This window comes from Paroedura picta, chromosome 1, assembly GCF_049243985.1.
Source record: "Paroedura picta isolate Pp20150507F chromosome 1, Ppicta_v3.0, whole genome shotgun sequence".
Classification (NCBI taxonomy): Eukaryota; Metazoa; Chordata; class Lepidosauria; order Squamata; family Gekkonidae; genus Paroedura; species Paroedura picta.
Window position 1 is genome coordinate 61,064,096 of NC_135369.1, and position 23,198 is coordinate 61,087,293.

The 23,198-nt window shown below is 42.1% G+C and overlaps 1 protein-coding gene across 3 annotated transcripts in view; it reads right to left on the minus strand.

The window, feature by feature from the left end:
- Positions 1-23,198, minus strand: part of TP53BP2 (tumor protein p53 binding protein 2) — a 70,313-nt gene that overhangs the window by 10,678 nt on the left and 36,437 nt on the right. For all 3 annotated transcript variants that reach the window (XM_077340400.1, XM_077340409.1, XM_077340416.1), the window contains exons 3-12: positions 19,262-19,375; positions 18,056-18,135; positions 16,631-16,732; positions 13,416-13,590; positions 9,391-9,572; positions 8,903-9,067; positions 8,371-8,608; positions 2,952-3,080; positions 2,082-2,230; positions 1,013-1,478 (exon numbers count right to left, since the gene is read on the minus strand). In XM_077340400.1, coding sequence (XP_077196515.1) covers positions 1,013-1,478; positions 2,082-2,230; positions 2,952-3,080; positions 8,371-8,608; positions 8,903-9,067; positions 9,391-9,572; positions 13,416-13,590; positions 16,631-16,732; positions 18,056-18,135; positions 19,262-19,375 — 1,800 coding nt within the window. The remainder of the gene's footprint in view (positions 1-1,012; positions 1,479-2,081; positions 2,231-2,951; positions 3,081-8,370; positions 8,609-8,902; positions 9,068-9,390; positions 9,573-13,415; positions 13,591-16,630; positions 16,733-18,055; positions 18,136-19,261; positions 19,376-23,198) is intronic.

A 23,198-nucleotide genomic window follows, 5' to 3' on the forward strand; every position in this document is an offset into this window, starting at 1 on the left:
ACAAAAAGTAACTGCAACTTTTGTAAATAAGAGTTGGAGGTCCTTGCTACAAGGACTGCATTTAAGGAAACATTATTCAAACAAAGTCTGAGCCTAGAGCACTTTTAAGACCAACCAAGTTTTAGTCTATATAAACTGTATCTTTCTATAACATAAATGATGGCTAAGATATATGTTGATCAAGATTCAAGTCCTGATACTGATTTAATCATAATTCTAAGTATGCACATACAACTGGGAATCTGCCACAAAAAGTATCTACCCACTCAAGGAATTTAATAAAAACAAAATAGAAAAGATAAAGGATTGTATGTTGATAAAAGATGTATACAGGTCTTCTTAAGACATTCCTATCTGATAGCACACAACTTCTAAAATGAAACCCACCACCATCTCTCAAGATCCTTTAAGCTGCAAATGCTTGAGGCAGAAGAAGGAAAGACTTGTGATTATAAGAAGTTTTTTTCTTCCAATTCTAATTAACCAGCATTTCAATGGAATCATAGGAATTACTTGCAAATGCCATCCTTTGGCATTCAGTCGCTGGGGACTTAAAACATTTCACTGGTGTACCGATGGGTAACGGGGCTACCCACTTTTTAAACTGGAAGGAATGTATTTTTTTTCAGTTCTCCTATTATGGCAATACTTAGTAAAACCAAGATAACATTTGCCTCTTCATGACCACAAGAATATACAAAGCTTCATAATCCATTTATAATTTCCTTTTTTCCAGTTTCTCCAGAATCAAATTGATTTTTACAGCTACTTGGGGGAATAAATCCTCCAGTAAAAAAACCTGCATGTGTTTTCAGAGAGCAGAACCCATGAACAACACATGGACAAACACGTGTGACCACAGAGTAGCACTGTGAATTTTCAGCATTCTCCTAAATGCTTGTTCTGACTAATGTGTCACTCACACATACACACTATTTAGGGGATTGGAGGGTCTATAGCTAAAGCAGGATAGGGGTGCCTCTGAAAAGTTAAATGACCCCCAGATGCTCACCGCTCGGAAAATGTGGCCCTCTGGTCTGAGCCCTTGTCAAAGCACTCTGTACTGCCTGCTGAAAGTTCTTCCCGGGAGTCTGCTGCTTTGTATACATGCTGTATATTGAACTTGCAGCCACAGTCTGTGGCTTTCGAAAGGGGGGTGGAGGGGCCTCTTTGGCTGGCTGAGGGGTGAAAGGTCTCACAGCTGCTGCAGGAGGAGTCTCTTGCTTGGGAAGACTCTGGTCCTGATTAGGAGGCAGACCACTTGGGGACACAGAGCTTCGTTGCTGGATCTGCTGAGGAGCAGGTGGTGTCGGTGGCTTCTGCTTGCTTCCCATAGTTGCAATTGCCAGAGACAGCTTACTATCAGGCTTAACATCCGGGGAGGGCAGCTGACTGGCTTGACCAAAATAAGGTAAATTGATCTGTTTTGGTTTGGTGGGAACAGGTGGTGGAACTTTTACCACATTTTTGGAGCCCATCTGTGAGTCAAAACAATAACCAGAAGAATTAAACACGTCTTCAAGATTAAGAAATCATACATGAAACTAATCCTGGCTACTAGATCAAGTTAAATAGACACTTGGGGCTGTGAACAGCATGCTGAAACAGCAAATCCCTCTATCTCTGTTTCTGAATTGTTTAGCTTAAGATACAGCTTCATAATAAAGATTCTGAATAATACTTCCCAACTATTCTACAGACCTTGACATGGCAACAGACACCCTAAATTAACTCTACGTAAAGATGAAATAAGACATGACATACATTTATACAATACATATGATAACATTTCCTTCTCATTCAGGCACTGTATAATGAACTACCACTGAGAAAGAAAGGGGAAGATAATCACGTGCCAAAAATAGCCACTGAGCCCCAGAGCTCAGTTCTAAACCAAATCTCAGGCCATGCATTATGTACAGTAGACAGATCACACTTGCTAACAAGAAAATGAATAACTTAACAGATTCATGACAAACTGCGCTCATAGTACTGCCCTACTGGTCTACTTCTTTATCCCAACATGCACAGAAAGCTAAATAAGATTATGACTCCAGAAGCATAGCACATTGCCTGAATACCTGGCCATCGCGCAAAAGGTCTTCACTACTCTGGTTTTTCCTCAGTGTACCTGTTGTAGGCATTCCAGTACCTCCGTTTGAGTCAACAGAATCGAACATAGAAAAAGGCCGTACTTTCTTCTCCCTAAGAGGAATGTCATCCTCCCCAGCTGAAAGGGTTAAAGAGTTAAGTCTTAATGCAAGTAGATGGAATACTTGTGAAAAGCAGAAAAAGGGTACTCAAACATAGGCTTCTAACTAGATGTACCACAACAAGTTTGCAGCAAATGAACACAAGTGTTTTTGTTTGGAAAACTGAATGCACAAATTTACATGCAAGCAAAGACAAGAAGAGCATTATTACTGAGTACAGATTAATCTCAACTCAAGTGCCTATCAATAAAGCATCTGGTTACATTTGCAAATAAATAAGTATTTAAATGGACAGATGCAAAGATTATGTACAAGGTAAAAGATACTTTAAGTGTATTAATGGGCTGAGGTGGCAGTGGTTATGAACTCTAAGGAATAAGTCAGCAAGTTGGAAGCCAATTCCAGTTACCCAGGCTGCATATCTATACCCTTAGAAGGTTCAAAAGAGTTTCCAAAAATGGAAGGGGGGGGAACAGCCAGCTCCTAGTACTATAAAGAAATTATAATTTTCCAGCACCTTAGCCACTAGACTGAAGCACCTGAGTACATAAGCATTACCCCACCCAAATGTTCCATTTGCTCTTTGAACAAATCTCATGGTGTACAATTTATCTTGAAATGTATTTAGAAAGATATAGGCCACTACTCCAGGAATCAGCTTGCAACTATGTTTCTCATTATCAAAAGATTCTTAGCAGAAACCTTTTATCTTGGCCAATAATAATAATGACAACATACCTTGCCCTTCATTGTTACCACTGGCTTTTGCTACTGAAGAAATTGGTTCTTGGTTGATAAAGTTGTCAGCTCTTGGATTATTCCAGTCACTGGTAGCCAATGGAGGTTTTGAACCAGCAGAAGCAGGAACTAAAGTAAGAAGGGAGAATAAACACACAACAGAAACAATGAGAAATACATTTAAGGATCCATGCCAGTACACAGGAATGCTATACCTCTTAACAAAGTATCTTTACTCTACTTTGAGCATGAACAAATGTTACATCTGGCAATCAGGAGGAGAGTTCATCAAAATGAAAGTACAACTAAAGCAAGAAATACTGGTTTCAAAATCCCACAGAATCTCCAGTGCACTCTGAGTGACTGATCTTTTTCAAGGGAAACCTTATAGTAGGGACACTTTGATACGTGTACACCATTTACACTATGGCAACACAAAGTCTCAGGGCTCGGGGCTCGGTCCGGTACTTTTTAACATATTTATTAATGATCTAAATGAGGGAGTGGAGGGACTACTCATCAAGTTTTCAGATGACACCAAATTGGGAGGACTGGCAAATATTCCGGAAGACAGAGACAGAGTTCAACGAGATCTGAACACAATGGAAAAATGGGCAAATGAGAACAAGATGCAATTTAATAAAGATAAGTGTAAAGTTCTGCATCTGGGTCAGAAAAATGAAAAGCATGCCTACTGGATAGGGGACACGCTTCTAGGTAACACTGTGTGTGAACGAGACCTTGGGGTACTTGTGGATTGTAAACTAAACATGAGCAGGCAGTGTGATGCAGCGGTAAAAAAGGCAAATGCCATTTTGAGCTGTATCAACAGGCACAAGATGTCATAGTCCCACTGTATACACGCACTGGTCAGATCACACCTGGAGTACTGTGTGCAGTTCTGGAGGCCTCACTTCAAGAAGGATGTAGATAAAATTGAAAGGGTACAGAGGAGAGTGACAAGGATGATCTGGGGCCAAGGGACCAAGCCCTATGAAGATAGGTTGAGGGACTTGGAATGTTCAGCCTGGAGAAAAGGAGGTTGAGAGGGGACATGATAGCCCTCTTTAAGTATTTGAAAGGTTGTCATTTGGAGGAGGGCAGGATGCTGTTCCCATTGGCTACAGAGGAAAGGACACGCAGTAATGGGTTTAAACTACAAGTACAACGATATAGGCTAGATATCAGGAAAAACATTTTCACAGTCAGAGTAGTTCAGCAGTGGAATAGGCTGCCTAAGGAAGTGGTGAGCTCCCCCTCACTGGCAGTCTTCAAGCAAAGGTTGGATACACACTTTTCCTGGATGCTTTAGGATGCTTAGGGCTGATCCTGCGTTGAGCAGGGGGTTGGACTAGATGGCCTGTATGGCCCCTTCCAACTCTATGATTCTATGATTCTAAAGAACGCAGCTCTCTCAGGTTGACTAATATGTTCCTTTGCACCTATTAAATTTGCCATTTGTGACAGATGGGGAAGATGGCTGCTTGAGCAGTTCTCCTAAAGGAAAGCTCTTGGTACATATAGGGGGCCAAACATATCTACATCTGGCAGAAGCAAGCAAGGTATGCAAACCTTGCTAAATTTGCCTTAAAAGAGCTTCCGAAAGCTCCAGAGCTCTAAAAAGGCTCGTCACTAATCTGAGGAGAGTGATTCTCAAGATCTCCAAAGCTATATGTGACCAAGGTCAAGAAGCAGTCTGCCATCAGAGCTTTCTCTAACAAGGATCGTCCTTTCTTTCTCATTCCTCTCTCATTTTCTGAACTGCTTCAGAGTTCTCTAACTTCAAACGTCTGCTATCAACAGTGAGTAACCTTTTAATGACACTAAATTGTTTTTGTACACCTCCCCCTCTCTCGTCTACCAAGACTTCTCAAAAAGACTTTCCTGCTTGTTTTTCTTGTCTTTTTTCAAACTCTGGGGGAAAGGTGAAACATGTGAACAATTTTTAAAGATAAATGAGCTAATTTGGACTGTTTACATTATATGGAGATTTCCCTTGATAACGGCACTCGCAATATCTCTCCCACTGTGTGACTTTCTAAGCAATCAGAACTTCTGTAGGAGGACCTCTCCTGGCTGTTTGAAACACTGCACAAGACTGGCTGGTGTTAGCTTTTAAGTCTAATTTTTAATATGGCTATTTTGACTCAGATGGTCCGTCTATTAGCAAAACAAAGAGAAGATCTGAATGCCTTGGTAGAAAATTTGTTGAAAGATATTTTTAAGGAGATCTGAAATAGCAAGAGTGAAGTGTTACAAGATTGGAAATCTTCAGCGGAAGAGACTTTTGAAACATTGGAGATGGAGTCCTTCGGAAAGCAAGACCTGCAAAAAGAACTTATTATCCTCACTGATCAAGATCCCACAGATTAGGTTACCTTTACTGACATATCTCAAAGCAGAAGCACAAAAGAATGAGCTAAAAGACACGTTGGTTTGTCCTGAATGTAATTATTCTAAAAGAGCTTCCCAGGAAAAAAATGGTCCTAACACACCCCAGATTGGAGATCAGGAGGTGCAACTGTTTCAAGAATCACTGGCGGATATTCTGTGGAAAAGAGCACAACTTAATTTCCTAAGCCTCCTTAAGAAGATTGGGAGGAGGCAAGAGGCGGGGGGTTGATATTTTTTCTACATTCTATTTCTGTTTCTGTATACTTTTATATGGATGGCATTAATACTTAAGGTAACTGCAAAGATCTTTAAACAATATGAATTGAAGAATTTAAGAGCTGCAAATGTTATGATAAAGTGGGCTTCTCTTTTTTTTCCTCTTTAAAAAAATACTGGGCTAAAGTAGCTGTAAATGTCATGATAAAGGGGGCTTTTCATTTTTTAAAAAATAAATACTGGGTTAAAGTTCATATTGTTTTATAAGAAATGCCTAATGTTAAATACTTAAAATATGTTCTTGTGAACAAATGCAGGAACCAGCTGATTTTTTAGCTTAAGGATATGCCTTGGTTCAAGTCTAAGGGTAATTTTTATAACACCCGTTGACTGTAAGTGCTGGAAATGTGATGTTAAAGTGGGATTTTTTTGTTGTGGCTTTGTTTTTATATTTACAGGCAACAGACATCTGAGTATTCAGCAATACGAAACTTCAAGCAAATGGGGACTTTGGGGGTAGAGGGAGGGATGATATTGTAATATTGTAATCAAAGATATTCTTCCTTGTTCTTTTCTATATAAAAAATTTAAAAATTATAAATTACAAATTTGCCATTCGTTAATTCTGGTTTAAACACTGTATGAATTAATATTTTATAGATGTTTCGTGATGCACTAACTGAACCGTCTTACGCTTCTTCAAGTAACAACAACAAAAAAGGCAGAGTTTTCAGAAAAAGGATTTTCATGCTATCTGAAGAAAAACAATATTTTAAAACAAAGGGGGTTAGATGTGAAGTGGCCAGGACTTGACTGGAAGCTGCTGCTTGCACAAGGGGGAGTCCTCAATTTCCTCTTAGGCTGCAGGAAATCTTCTCTGCACTGCATCCAAATGCTGCACCAGGGAGCTCCCCCGAATAAGAATTTCATTTATGTTCACTGAGCATTACAAATCAAATTACAAATGAAGAACAATGCAGAATTCTTTAGCTTAATTACATACTGATGTTGAAAGGAATGTGGATTTTGAGACCAATCCAGACATTAAAGCAGATATAATACAAGTATTCTGGAATTGCCCAGTAATAATCCCCTTCTGGGAACAGATCTTAACTGTAATCGGAGAAATCAGCTGTGTAATGCCACTAGAACTGAAAGTAGGCTATTTTAAAAAGTGTTTTGGAAAAGATGATACAGAAATAATCACAAGCCTTAGTAAGAGGTACAAGAATAAGTATCACCACAAATGGAAGCCTCAGTCTAAACTCACCATCATTAATAGAATTATATAGACTAATCTGGAATACGCTACTTCTCATTGAATAATGGAATACAAAATTTTGGATAATGTACAACCTTATTTTTTGTTTTCTTTGATATAACTAAAATGTTAAGAGAGAAAGGAACATGGATTTTCACACCAGATATTGAAGTACATGCTTGTTTCCCAACAAACAAAAAAATGCAGTCTGCTGCATGGTGTTTCCTTCCCCAGCAATGGTTGCAGTCTTGGTTTGCAGGATCTGAATAGGAATACAATTTGTTCTCTACACAGTTGCAGGCATCCAGATGCAGATGAGGGCCCATTGTATATGCTGGTGACTACAAGGCAGTTTTGTTTGCTTTAAAAAAATTAGTAAAAATTTTATTAGCAACTTGAGCTCTATTGATAATTGGCGACTACAGTGTAGTCTGGCAAGAACTACTTTTTCACCTATGCATGATCCCCTAATTTCCACGCAAGCTGTAAGAGCTTTTATATGAAGGGAAAGTGCATTTACATAGTGCTTTACAACAATATATATCCTCTTTACTGTGAGATAATGAGTGGAAACTATGAGACACTGATTCACTCAAGGTTATTCACAGTTAATGTACAGATGAGCAGGGAGGGAACCAAATTTCCATGAAGCTCAAGCCTAACATTCACAAATTTCACAGGGTTAGTCACATATGACTTTCACAGAACACTTAACACTGCTTGAGCAAATGTGCTACCGAGCAGTAGGGAGGAGAGAATGCTCAGTTTACATAAGTGAATCCTGTTTCTGTGCTAGGAATAAAATTACAAAAAGAAAAAAAGCCAAGCATGAAGCACTGAGCAGCACAACCCGACTGTGGCATTTTAAAAACCAGGTAAGCATTCTTAAGCCCTTACATACATTGAGACACCCATATATGCACACTGTTCCTGGGTATCCTAAGCACAATAAGATGTTTCACTTCTGTCCAAAGTGGTCTTTAAAAAAACTAACATTGAATCCATGAATATTTTTTCTTGGACGAGGAACCCCTATTTACGAAAATGAACTATGTATCAGTTTGCTAATTTTTCACTTTGGGTTGGCTTCCTTCTTCGATTTCCAAGGATTACCCAACATTATATTTTTTTATTTTCCACTTTAAGATGTAAGCTTTTTTAAAAGAAATTGTACCGCAATGTTAACATAACATGAAATGTTTACCATTAACAAAATTTGCACGATCCAATTATATCATGATAAATTAGACATTAATTTTGAAGACAGGTATCACTTTTAATATTTTTGTATTGACAATTTTACCAAGCATACTGGATAAACAGAATACACTACACAGGATGAAGCAAACGTCTGTTTAAAAGTCAGATCTGGCTTCTAGCCAATTAAACTAATTGGAAAAACTAGACCAAAAATACATCATTACTTTCAGACAAATAAATGAAATCAAGACAAGCTAGCTTGTATACCTGCTGTTATATTGGAAACAGCAAAGCAGATGAAGTGAAACAGTAAGTGGAAATGGGAGAATGTTTTAAAATGATAATTACCAATAGGAGCCTTCATTTGTGAAAGAACCCCGCCTCTCATGTTTGGTAGAGTTTGGGTTTTCAGTGGACCATCAGGGGCTTGTAAAGCTGCAGTTCCATCTGGAAAGGCAGGTTTGACTAGAAGTTCATTCCTGGAGGCAATGCGTGGCATGGTAGAAGACTGGATGTAAGGACCAACGGCTGCCACCCGACTTGGAGTAGACACCACTGGCTGTGGCTGATTCCCATCTGAAGTCACCTAAAGAACCATGAAGAAAGGCATTTAAAATATTACATCACACTCTTCCTTTGGGGAAAAAACAAGCAGGCTCTTGTTACAAAGGTATTTTTACAACCAAGCTGCATTTTCATTTTTTTAAAAAAGCAACATTCTTGCCTATAAACGATTAAGTTAAAGGCTGATGTGTTACTAGAACATTTTCATGCTGCAAGGGAAATTTGCCTCTTCATGGAAACCCCCTTCCACCCCCCACCCCCCACAATGTTCTAGAATTTTTAATTCAGAAGGAGGAAGGAATATTTTGGCACTCACTGGAACATTCTCTTTCTGTTGTAATGCAGCCTTCTTCTTCCACAGCCGTTCCCTCAGCTCATTAACACGCTTGTCCATTACTGCCACCTCTGAGTTGCGTTTGTTTAAGCAGTCCCTCTGTTGCTGCAACTTGGCATTCTGCTCTTGGTTCAGTTTGTTCCTCAACTTAGCACAATCAAAAGAGGAAAATCAGGGACAAATAACTTGCAAGGCAAATGATAGGATGAAAATTGACAATTTTTAAGAAATGTGAATTGTAAAAGAAGGAGAGACATGTGAGAAAGTTTGAGTTGAGGTTTCCTTCTTTAAACAGCATATCAAGCAGTTAAAAGCTAAAATACAGAGAAACAATGTATCACTTATGAAACAAGGTTGTACAATTCTGACTGTTTTGCAGGGAAATGGTGAATTAAGATCTTTTGTAAGGCAATGTATGACCTAGCCCCTTTAGCTATTGTGCCAGGTTAGCGCTCCTGATTTGCAATTACCTGAAGCTCCTTGTACAGGCGGTCAAGCTCAGCTACAGCAGACTGGTTGTCATGGTAACCGTCAATCCGACCATTCTTTAGCATCTCCAGTTGTCTGGTAAGTTCCTCTACCTTTGACACAGCCAGTACCAGTTCTCGTTGTTTTTGTTGGAACAAACTGTTCATCTGTTCAATCTCCTCCACTGGAGAGAAAGACAGAACACAATAGCAGTGGCTGAGGAATGACTCAGTGTGGGCTGCCTCCAAGGCAGCTGTTAGGGGACAGAAGCAACGGGCAGCTCACCAGCAGAGAACTCAGGGAAAGAGACACTGATTAGGAACTATCAAGTCATCAGTTCCAACTTTTTGAAAGGATCTAAACATCAAGAAAAGTGTTGTAATTCTTTTTTAGTTCCAGAATGGTCTACAAGGTAAATGCAAGAATGCACATGACATTTTGTAAACAAGGCATCATATTTTGGTGGCTAAAATGGGGACACTGGGTGGAAGAAGACAGTCAGGTATTAATTATCTAGGGATGTACAACAAACCCCCCAGTATTTTTCAGATTCAAAAATATTGCAATTTCCCAATTTCCCCAAATTCCAGTATTGGTGTGGCATTTGGATTTGGTAAAACTCATTTTCTATGGCTTCATTATAGCCTAGGACAACCATTATAGTCAATGGTCCCCATAGGCTATAAAGGAGAATCGTTTCATGATATCTGGGGCTTTAGGGAGGCCCTTTTTGGAAGTGCCCCCATCTTCCACTGTTTCCATTGGAGGAAAAGGCTTTTAGACTTTAACAGGAATTTAAATTTTAAATGAATTTTGCAAGCTGCAGTAGCAGTGCAAGTGAACTCTGAAGGCATTTAAAAGGCTCGCAATTCCTCTAAATGTCTTCTCCAAGCTAAGTGTTCACTCCAAAAGCCATTAAAGGGACTGAAAGCTCTTTAAATGCACTTCAACTGTGGCTATAGTTTCAGGATTTTTCAGGCTCAGCCATTTTGATAGGTGAAAAAATATCAAAATTAGTATCCTGCTGAATTAATCAGAATTTTTAAAGCTCAGATTAGCCTAATGTACATTACTAGACCATGTTTGAGATATAAAATTTTGTACTGGAGAACTCCAACTAACTACTTTGAACTGAAGCAGTCCTCCACTTCATAAAAGACTTCCATAAAATACTAAAAGACCAGAATTTTAAAAAAGAATTTTGCCTGATTCTATCATTACAAATGTGCCGGGGTGGATTTATGAAGCTTTATTTGCAAAAGATAGCTTATACCATATAAAACAAGCTATAACACCAAGGAACTGAAAAGTCGAGACTGTATATTGCCAGCCCAGGATTTAATTCTCAAAAAGTGTTTCTGACAATACAGTTAACAATAAGCACACACATTCATACAGCAGAACTGAAGACAGATGAATAACAGCCTCTGAATCTATTTTATTATCTTGCTTTTGAAAGGCTAAAAGAAACCTGAAACCAGAGGCATCGCTCCAGGTCAGGATTATTTCACTGGTGCTGTTCATCTGGCCAGGCAATTATCTATTTGAGAATGTTATCAGCATGAAGTTTTACTTGTGTTCTCATATTCAATAAAATATGTTTCACAGTTTCTCTTGAAGTCATTTTAGGTGGGGAAGGGAATTGCAAACCACCCTGTATTGAGTCTGCCAAGAAAACGCTAGAGGGCATCACCCCAAGAGTCAGACATGACTCGGTGCTTGCACAAGGGATACCTTTACCTTTTTAAGCCACCTTCATACAATCATAGACTTGGAAGGTACCTCCTGGGTCATCTAGTCAATCTGTGGTCAACCTGGGTCATCTAGTCCAGGGGTAGTCAACCTGTGGTCCTCCAGATGTTCATGGACTACAATTCCCATGAGCCCCTGCCAGCAGAATCATCCATACTATCCTAAATTCCTTGGAGGACAGGCAGCATAAAATGCACTAGACAGATTTCTTGTTTATGTTCCTCCCAAATTATTTGTTTTTCTAACTGGCCTCCTATCTGTTCAATCTTTTCTCATAAAAAGGTATTCCAGCTTCTTTATCATTTTGGTATTCTTCTAATGGACCACAAACTAGAAAGCACGTTGGAAAGGAAAGGGTATACATTACACAAGGGGATGAGGAAGCACTACATAAAAATGGACAGGACAAAAATCTGAAAGACAAACCAAAAGAACACAGTCAACAGCAACTAATTTCTCCAATGGAGATCCCAACAATTAAGCATCCAAACCTCTTACTACACAAAACAGTCCTGCAAAATAAATGGACTGAAGAAAAGCGAATAAAGCAAAAACATTAAACAGACTTGAAGCAAGGTCAACATTGGAGGATGTAAATTCACTTCCGATGAATGGTCAAAGGACATCATCTAGAATTATTTAAACATATACCAGAGAAACAGCATAATCCTGAGAAGGGTGAAAATGCACAATGAAGTATTCCCATCCACATATCACTGAGATGCACAGACACATCTAGGAGAGACACAGGCCCTGCTGGCACTGTGCCCCAGGCATATACTGGCATAACAATGCTGCAAAGCAATACCAACACAAGCCACAGCACCAGCAGGAAGGGGAGAACCCAGGAGCATGACAGGAGCTAGTCACTGCCCTAAACTGACCCAAGTCCAGGATTGGCCCCCCAAAACCAGTGGAAAATTATGCCATCTATCTAACCACAGCACAGCCCATAAGTGCCCATACAATGGGATGGGCCAAATGTTGCTTTGGGCTCCCCCCCCCCTCCCAGCATGGAGCTGCGGCAAAGACTAGGCAGAGTACAGGATACCATTCACAGCTGCAACCAATCACCCCTTCCCCAGCAGCCACCAATTCCCCCTCCTCACACCCAATTACAATCCCCCACACTACATAAACCCCGCAGGACACCCAACAGTTCAGTGGGCATGTGGCACAGAACTCCTGACACAGAAGGCTCTACCACACACTCACACACACACAGCACACAGAACTGCACTTGGGTGGCGGAACAGGCACTTAGCACCAGCACCCAAAGGGGAGAACAAAGTCCATGTTGTATGGCTGCTCTGTCTCATTTCATCTTTGCGGGCTCAACCGAAAGGAGCAACAATGCACTGACATGCAAGCAGGGCTGGGAATCCAGTTGCCCCAGCCAGGGAGTCTCCATCCACTTTTCCTAACACCTAGCACAAACCTGGGTGCTGCCTTAGCAGTGCTGGCTCCTACAACTGAGGTTAATAACAACAACAACAATAATAATAAGGTAAAGGTATCCCTTGTGCAAGCACGGAGTCATGTCTGACTCTTGGGTTGATGCCCTCCAGCGTTTTCATGGCAGACTCTGAATATGGGGTGGTTTGCCAGTGCCTTCCCCAGTCATTACCGTTTACCCCCCAGCAAGCTGGGTACTCATTTTACCGACCTCTGAAGGATGGAAGGCTGAGTCAACCTTGAGCCGGCTGCTGGGATTGAACTCCCAGCCTCATGGGCAGAGCTTCAGATTGCATGTCTGCTGCCTCACCACTCTGCGCCACAAGAGGCTCCATGCCTTTATTGGGGTTGTGCTGTTGTTGGATCCTGTTTACTGGGTCTTGGAAGTGGGGGGGGGGGGAAGGCTGGCATACAGCAACAGAGGCTGAATCGCTGGACAGTTACCATGTTCCCTGGCATGCTCGCTATGCCATCTTTGCCTTGCAGAGGGGCACATCCTGTTATTTTTCCTGCAGAATGTCCGAAAGGCACAGATAAACTATGTTGTTGCTTTGACAAATGGCCATCACTAGCACAACAATCCTCTGGATTGAGCTGAACAACACTAAATGCCCAATGCAAGTAATACATGTCTTTCAGAAGAGCTTGCTTCTAAGCATAAGACTGCAGCCCCAAGAGTTATAAATGCAGCATCTGCAATGAAATGATCAATGACATTAACATGGTAATTTTCCCAACAAATTTAGCAACTCCAACAGAGGAATAACTGAACATAAAGGTTAGCAGTCAGCCACCCAAGCTGTTTTCAGTGGCAACTCACCTAATTTCCCATTACTGAGTCTTTTCTGCTCCACATGCCCTTTGAGTGCCCTCACTTTCTTCAACTTGGCTTCCTGATTTTCAGCAATTTCTTTTAATCTTTTAAGTTTTTCCTGCTCTGCTGCTTGCTGTTGCTGCCGTTGATCCTGCTGCTTCAAGAATTTTAACCGCTGCTCCTGTAGGTGTGTAAGATATGACTATTATTAAACTGATGAATACATGATATCAGCATAACAATACTGACACTAGATACTGTGATTTCTGGAACAGAAGATACTTTGCACATGTTATGTATTATGCATTACAGTATAGAACACTGCAAAGCACCTGATTATTTTAACTACTAAGACCAAAGACCAATCACTGAAGAAAGTTAAACTCTTGCTTTATTATTCAGGGTCTAATATGTGTCAAGCAGAAATGTGTGTGGTATAAGGATTACAATTCATTATCAAAAGAAAAACCACTTTAGGAGGCTCACATGAGAGTACAGAAGGTAGAAGGCAGGTCCCACCCCCCTACACGTAGGAAAGCTGCTTGGGAGGGGTACTGGAAGAAGAACAGTTGGTTCTTATATGCCGCTTTTCCGTACCAGGAGTCTCAAAGCGGCTTACATCTGCGTTCCCTTTCCTCTGCCCACAACAGACACCCTGTGAGGTAGGCGAGGCCCTGATATTACAACTCGATCAGAATAGCTTTATCAGTGCAGTAGCAAGCCCAAGGTCACCAGCTGGCTGCGTGTGGGGGAGCAGGAAATCAAACCTGGCTCGACACATTCAAAGTCCACACTCCTAACCACTACATCAAGCTGAAAGAGGTACATGATTTTGATCACAACATGAGCTTTCAAGGAAAGGGTTACACACCTTCTTTCTCAGTACCACTGCTATAATAAAATTTGCAAACTTCATCCCCCTTCCCTCACATTTCACTTGTGAGGCAGATGGGGCTGAGAAAGGGACCTCTTTAAGGACTGGAGATGTCCCAGAGGACTGGAAGAAAGCAAACGTTATTCTGATCTTCAAAAAAGGGAGGAAGGATGACCCGGGAAACTACAGACCAGTGAATCTGACCTCTGTTGTGGGGAAGATAATGGAGCAGATATTAAAGGGAGTGATCTGCAAACATCTGGAGGACAATTTAGTGATCCAAGGAAGTCAGCAAGGATTTGTCTCCAACAGGTCCTGTCAGACCAACCTGGTTTCCTTTTTTGACCAAGTAACAGGTTTGCTGGATCATGGAAATTCGGTAGATGTCGTTTATTTGGATTTTAGTAAAGCTTTTGATAAGGTTCCCCATGATGTTCTGATGGATAAATTGAAGGACTGCAATCTGGATTTTCTGATAGTTAGATGGATAAGGAATTGGTTAGAGAACCGCACTCAAAGAGTTGTTTGTCAATGGTGTTTCATCAGACTGGAGGGAGGAGAGTAGTGGGGTACCTCAGGGCTCGGTGCTCGGTCCGGTACTTTTTAACATATTTATTAATGATCTAGATGAGGAGGTGGAGGGACTACTCATCAAGTTTGCACATGACACCAAATTGGGAGGACTGGCAAATACTCCAGAAGATACAGAGTTCAGCGAGATCTGAACACAATGGAAAAATGGGCAAATGAGAACAAGATGCAATTTAATAAAGATAAGTGTAAAGTTCTGCATCTGGGTCAGAAAAATGAAAAGCATCCTACTGGATGGGGGATACGCTTCTAGGTAACACTGTGTGTGAACGAGACCTTGGGATACTTGTGGATTGTAAACTAAACATGAGCAGGCAGTGTGATGCAGCAGTAAAAAAGGCAAATGCCATTTTGGACTGTATCAACAAGGACATCACATCAAAATCACAAGATGTCATAGTCCCATTGTATACGGCACTGGTCAGACCACACCTGGAGTACTGTGTGCAGTTCTGGAGGCCTCACTTCAAGAAGGACATAGAAAAAATTGAAAGGGTACATAGGAGAGTGACGAGGATGATCTGGGGCCAAGGGACCAAGCCCTATGAAGATAGGTTGAGGGACTTGGGAATGTTCAGCCCGGAGAAAAGGAGGTTGAGAGGGGACATGAAAGACCTCTTTAAGTATCTGAAAGATTGTTATTTGGAGGAGGACAGGATGCTGTTCCCATTGGCTGCAGAGGAAAGAACACGCAGTAATGTTTAAACTACAAGTACAACGATATAGGCTAGATATCAGGGGAAAAAATTTCACAGTCAGAGTAGTTCAGCAGTGGAATAGGTTGCCTAAGGAGGTGGTGAGTTCCCCCTCACTGGCAGTCTTCAAGCAAAGGTTGGATACACACTTCTCTTGGATGCTTTACGATGCTTTGGGCTGATCCTGCGTTGAGCAGGGGGTTGGACTAGATGGCCTGTACGGCCCCTTCCAACTCTATGATTCTAAAGTTCTGAGAGAACTATGACTGCCTAAGTTCACCCATCAGGCGTGGGGGAACTAAACTTGGTTCTCCAATCTCAAGTCTGCCAGTCTCAACCACTACATCATGCTGGCTCCCCATGGCAGTGGGTAGCAAGCTACCTCTAAGGAAAATTTGTCTGCCATGAGTGATCTTTTCACCTTAGAACAATTCATTAGCTTTGAAGGATAACAAAACCCTGCAGGGTGCCATTTGATATATTTCAAAAGTAGCAAGAGTACACACTAAGGATGTCTAGATTCTACTGTGGCCTCACTGGATGGCCATGGCCACACACATCACCTTAGAACAGTGGTCCCCAACCTTTTTATCACCGGGGACCGGTCAACACTTGACAATTTTACTGAGGCCTGTGGAGGGTAGTCTTTTGCCGAGGGATTTCGCCTCCGCCTGAGCTCCTGCTCTGCTTGCTTTCCCGCCGGCGCCCCTGACATCCTGCCACCCACTGGGGGGCGCTGCCAGCAGCAGCTGTGCAGTGCCATAATGAGGGGGAGCCCCAGCCATGGCAGCCGCCAGAGAGCGCCAAAGATGAGCCGGCAGCAGAGTGGCACGGCAGTCCCCGAGGCAGCAGCCAGGGAGGAGGACAAGGTGGACGAGGTGAAGCCTCAGCCCGGTACCGACTGATCTACGAACTGGTACCAGTCTCCAGACCAGGGGTTGGGGACCACTGCCCTAGAATACTTGATTTCATAGCACTCCCAACATTAAGGCTCTTTACAAAACTGACATTTTTTGCTTTCTTATTCACAGATTGTTTCAAAATAAATTTATTTTAGAAACCTTATTAGCCAGCATTTGTTGCTGTGACTCTATTTGTTGCTGTTGTCGTGATGCCATTTCCTGCAGTTCAGCCAGGGTCATATCCATCCTTGGAGCACTGACCTTCCGTTTAAAGAAAGAAGGGGGGGGAGAATAAAAAAAATGGTTTACCAACACTGTATTTTTAAACCCATTAATGGCTGCAGACAGCCATTTTATTATTTGAGAATCTGGCATCAGGAGTACAAAGTTGATTTCTCTAGCATTTATAAATGGGTAATTCCTCAAGTAATATGAAGAGTTCATGAGAACAAATACAGTTAAGCTATTTGCATTGCACTGTCCTACTGGATTCTGGACAGCCACAAGACCAGAAGGTACATGCTGGACATTCTCATCCAATGGACAACTCAGGCTACAACACTCCACCCATAAAACCACTATGTATTAACACAGAGATGGCCAACATGGTTACTGCCCTCCCACAGCTTTCTAGATGCCTGCCAAATGTTATTAGAAAATTAATATGGCAGGTGGAGCTTTTAACCCACAGGGCTTCTGGTTGGCCACTGCATATCTGATTGGCTGTGTAGATCCATAGAAATGCTGCTTTTGCAGCATCTGCCATCACAACTTAAGAAGCTTCGCTGTGACAGAAGGTAAGCTCTGGCAGACATCTTGTGCCTGATTCTGCCTCCTGCTACAGCAATTTTGTGGCAACTGTTTTGTGCTGTACCCACTAACCCATCTCGGAATACCAAAAGATGCTTTCAGGCTCAGGAAAGTTGGGGACTCCTGCACTATCCTATAAAGCTACTTCCCCGGAACAGGGTAAAGGCATATGCCATGAGAAGATTCTGTAGATGGAACACCCCCCCCCCCCAATACTTATAAATCCAAGCTTGATTCATAAGCTTTTTTCAACCTATTAACTGTGGAGACGCCCCTGAAATACTTTTCAGGCTTCGAGGAGCCCTGGAACCAGGCTAGAAGCGATGTCAGCTGGTCATGCCCAAGGAGGACTGAGCAGGGAGAGAAAGGAGATGGTTTGAGGCAGGAGTAGGCACCCCCACCGTGACCAGCTTCACTGCAGCCTGGCAAGGCCTCAGCAGGGCTGCCCCGGTGGGTGGTTGGGTGGGGAGGGAGAAGGCAAGAAGCTCCCTTCCAAGCTCACCCCCACCTCAACCAGCATCACCCTAGCCTGGTGAGGCCCTGATAGGGCTGCCCGGGTGGAAGGGACGTGGAGAATGCCCACCTGAGCTCGCCCCCACCCAGACCAGCCTCGCCACGGCCTGGCAAGGGGAGCTGGATGCTAGAAGCAACTGTGAATGGAGTACAGAAATATCCATGGCAAGGAAAGATTTCTCTCCTAAAATTAACACACACATTCATCAGAATAAATTATTGGCTTTCTCACACTGAAAAGAGAGTTACGCTACTACTTACTCCATTTTCCATTCTCCATTCACCAGGCATTTTCACACCATTCCTCTTCAAGCCTGGATCTTGCAGTCTTGGTCCACTCCCTTTATTAAGCAAAAAGATTTAAAGGATAAGATAAAGTACAAAAATATTTTCGGATTTCTTTCAAGCATTCCTTCTACAAGGTTGGAATAAGGAGAAGAATCAAGGAGATCTGCAATTTTAGACAGGGAACAAAGTCACCCTATAACAATCGTAAGTCAATGTAAGCGCCACTGCAGCCCTGTCATATTCTGCTAAAATGCAGTGTGTGCAATAAATGCATTAACCTTGTCTGACATGCAGAGGACAATAAAAGGGAAAACATGTCCTCTTTTTCATGAAAATTAATATAGACAAATACTGCAGTAAGCCAAGCATGTGTTTTACATAACCTTTATGGCAAAATCAAGGGGACTGATGCGTAAAACGTGTACACTCTACCCTTATTATTTTACAGTCATGTTTCCTTTGCACCAAAATTAAAATATACAACCAGTGCTTCATCCATACATCTTTAAATATTGTCCTATGTATGTACTACAGCAATCATTCAAAGACTGGTGTGGTCCCTGTGCAGGCATGCCAGTCCAACTGAATTACTGCAACACAGCAATTCAAAAACGTATAGTACAAGTTAATGTATAGTTCAAGTTAATCAAAACAGCAACAGAACAAACTTCTCCATATGAACATCGGAAGGAAAGAAATGATACACAAGCTGCCCAATCTGTTTTACTAATGTATTGCATGATGGATCTATTGTGTTAACCTGATGCAATCTGTCTGATCAATTTTAACTTGTTAGTCAATTTAAACCCAAGAACGGAACGGTGGCATCTTAAAGCAGGATAATACATGAAATGCAGAGAAAGTCAAATAAATGAGCTAGATGCTACCTAATCACCACCTTACTAAATCAATGGAACAGAACTACAGATCTCAGGTCTTTTCTGGTGACTGAAGGAGCTACCTCTGGATATTCTTCTGGTGAGAGGCAAATTTAACATACTGAAAAGACTGTACCAATTTTAGGCAATTTGACCTCCACTGCAATTTGAACACGGGGAACAGGGTGCTTTTGCCATGCACAAAACAGAATGCCATGGGGATCAGCTGTGCCCTTTCCCCAGACTATTACTTCCAAGTTGGATTTGCACCAGTACACACAAGGAGGAGTTCAGTGCTTACCAGTTTCCCGATTAGGGGGCCGTTCATGCCTGAGAAAGAACCTAACTTCACTTCTCTGGACTCCATAGTGCTGCAGAAGATCCAACATTCGCTCATTGTCAGCTACGGGGCGTTCTGAAAAGCAAAGCGAGCGCAGTATATTTTTTCACATGTACTTTCAACATTGTCCCTTTCATCTAAACCGGGGGTCATCAACCCCCGGTCTGCGGCCCACTACTGGGCCGCAAAGGCCTCAGTAACGGGCCACCAGCATCCGCACCTGCCCCTTCCCCCCCCCCGCAGCGAGAAGCTCACCAGGCTGCAAGCGAAGCAGCCGCTAGCTTCTTGCTGTGAGGGGGGGGAGAGGTAGGCGTGGCCACCGTCACGCCAGCAGACACAAATGCATATGTGCAGAGCTGCCGCGCATGCGCGTTAGCGCCCACCTGCTGGCAAAAACGCGCATGCGCGATGCCCGGGCTGCAGGCTCTTCCCCACCCCCAGAGGCGGTCCTCAACCACAAAAAGGTTGGGGACCACTGATCTAAACTATGAAAGCCCAGAAGAAAGGTAACCAGAATAATGCTTTAAGTTGAGGAAATTTGTAATTGGTTCAAGCACTCTCTCTCAAACACACACTCTCGTGCTCACAGATTCCCACTGTCTTTCAGGTACTTGCCAACAAAGCTGTGGGGGGGGGGAGCAGATCAGAACAGAGCCCAATTCATCAAGCAATTAAGTAAACCTCAGTCCCCAAAGGCTTTTGCTGGAATACCGTGTTTGTTAGTTGAACATATTGCTAGGTTTCAGGCTGAAAGACAGGATACTAAAAATTGCTATTAAAAATAAATATTCCAAATATGTGTGTGTGTTTGTGTTGCTTCAAGTTGCTTCCATCTTATGGCCATGCTAAGAATTAATGATCTCCAAGGCGCCCTATTGCTATCAGCTTTGCTCAGGTCTTGCAATTGGAGGCCCGTGGCTTCCTTTATGGAGTCAATCTATTATATGTTAGGGCCTCCTCTATACCTACTGCCTTCCTAACATTATTGTATTCTCCAATGAGTCATGTCTCATCTCATGATGTGAATAAAGCATAACCTCAGCTTTTTCATTTGAGCTTTTAGGAAGCATTAAGGCTTGATTTATTTTATTATTTAGTTACAACATTTGTAACCTGCCCTTCTGCCCTTACAAGGGCCACCAAGGCAACTAATAATTTAAAACATATGACAAAATCACATTTTAAAACCATTAAAATCACCTCCATATACATCATTAAAACCATTTAAAAATGGAGTTAAAACACATAAAACATTGGTTAGGAAGGCAGGATCACTGTGGAAATGCCAAACATAACAAAACTGTCACTAGCAATTCCCTGGGAGGAATGTCTCACAGTTGTATGGAGACGGATGGAGCAAGCAACATATGGAGAGGTGAGAACCTTTGATCACTAATAAAAGGCAGTTTAGTTCTCCCTGTGTAAAGTACACTGAATTCTAGGGGATTGTTTGGCTGTTTTGACAAAGGGTTATCATTGGCTGCATTTGGTTATGACACAGTCTACTGATAGAATCATAGAATCATAGAGTTGGAAGGGGCCATACAAGCCATCTAGTCCAACACCCTACTGAACGCAGGATCAGCCCTAAGCATCCTAAAGCACCCAAGAAAAGTGTGTATCCAACCTTTGCTTGAAGACTGCCAGTGATGTAACAACATTGAATTTTGCTATATATTCCCTGTCACATAAGAAGATCATATTCTGACAAAGTGTGCTTGCACTCAAAAGCTCACACCCTGAATAAATCTTTGTTGGTCTTAAAGGTGCTACTGGACTGTGATAAAACTGTCCCTACCCACTGAAAGTAAACCACAATAGAAGGTCCAGGAGCACCTTTAAGACCAACAAAGATTTAATCAAGGGAATATATAGCAAAAATCAGTTCTGTTACATCTGTGTCACAACCAGATACAGCCAATGATAGTCCTTTGTCAAAACAGCCAATGAATCCCCTAGAATTCAGTGTACTCTACAGAGAGAAACCAAAGTGTTGCTGGTAGAGAGATCAAACCTCTCCATATGTTGCTTACTCCATACAACTGTGAGACAGTGATTCCTCCCAGGGAATTGCTGGTCACTTCCCAAGGACAGAACTGATGTTTGCTATATATTCCCTGTCATGTAAGAAGATCATAGTCTGACAAAGAGTGCTTGCACTCGAAAGCTCACACCTTGATTAAATCTTTGTTGGTCTTAAAGGTGCTACTGGACTCTGATTATATTGTGCTACTTCAGACCAACACGGCTACTCATTTGAATCTCACAATAGAAGGTGACATACAAATCTCCTTGGGGAGCGTGTTCCAGAGCCTGTTCCAGAGTCATGACCAAAAAGGCCCTCTCTGGAATTGACACATGCCTAATTTCAGAAGGAGAGGGCTCTTGAAGCAGGGCTTCCCAAGATTACAATAATTGGGCAGATTTTCTCTAGAACAGTCTATGGTATCTGTAAAACTTTCCTTTCATGCCACATATCATATGAATAAATTTTCTTCCTGTTTGCTTTCAAATTCATACATTGTAATAGGGGACAATTGAGTATGGATTATCTTCATTTGGGGTGATATACCCTTACACTTTCCAGAAGTACAGGCATGATTTCAAAGAGACAGAGGAACTAGAGATCAAATTGCCAACATACGCTGGATCATGGAGAAAGCTAGGGAGTTCCAGAAGAACATCTACTTCTGCTTCATTGACTATGCTAAACCTTTGATCGTGTGGAGCACAACAAATTGTGGCAAGTTCTTAAAGAGATGGGAATACCAGAGCATCTTATTTGACTCTTGAGAAACCTATATGGAAGTCAAGAAGCAACAGTGAGAACTGGGCATGGAATCACTGATTGATTCAAAATTGAGAAAGGAGTTCGGCAAAGCAGTATACTGTCGTCTTGCCTATTTAACTTGTATGCGGAGCACATCATGAGAAAGGCGGGGTTAGAGGAGTCACAAATTGGGATCAAGATTTCAGGGAGAAATATCAACAACCTCAGATATGCAGATGATACCACTCTAATGGCAGAAAGCGAAGAGGAACTAAAGAGCCTGTTGATGCGGGTGAAGGAGGAGGGTGCAAAAGTTGGCTTGAAATTCAACATAAAGAAAATGAAGATCATGGCATCCGGCCCTCTCAATTCCTGGCAAATAGATGGGGAAGAAATGGAGATAGTGACAGATTTTATTTTCCTGGGCTCCAAGATCACTGCAGATGGAGACTGCAGCAAAGAAATTAAAAGACGCTTGCTCCTGGGGAGGAAAGCTATAGCAAATCTAGACAGCATCCTAAAAAGCAGAGACATCACCCTGCCAACAAAAGTGCATTTAGTCAAGACTATGGTCTTCCCAGTTGCAATGTATGGCTGTGAAAGTTGGACCATAAGGAAGGCCGAGCATCAAAGAATTGAGGCTTTTGAACTCTGGTGCTGGAGAAGACTTTGCGATTCCCTTGGACTGCAAGGCGAACAAACTGGTCAGTCCTAGAGGAGATCAGCCCTGACTGCTCCTTAGAAGGCCAGATCCTGAAGATGAAACTCAAAATACTTTGGCCACCTCATGAGAAGGAAGGACTCCCTGGAGAAGAGCCTAATGCTGGGAGCGATTGAGGGCAAAAGAAGAAGGGGACGACAGAGAATGAGGTGGCTGGATGGAGTCACTGAAGCAGTAGGTGCAAACTGAAATGGACTTCGGGGAATGGTAGAGGACAGGAAGGCCTGGAGGATCTTTGTCCATGGGGTCGCGATGGGTCGGACACGACTTTGCACCTAACAACAACAACCCTTACACTTAAAGACTGTTTTTAGTTCCTTTATTAGCTGCCCTTTCCAAGTTCCAATCTCCATTTGATTTCTCGGTCTCCCTTTTGGTTGATGATTGAGTCAAGAATAGGAAATCTT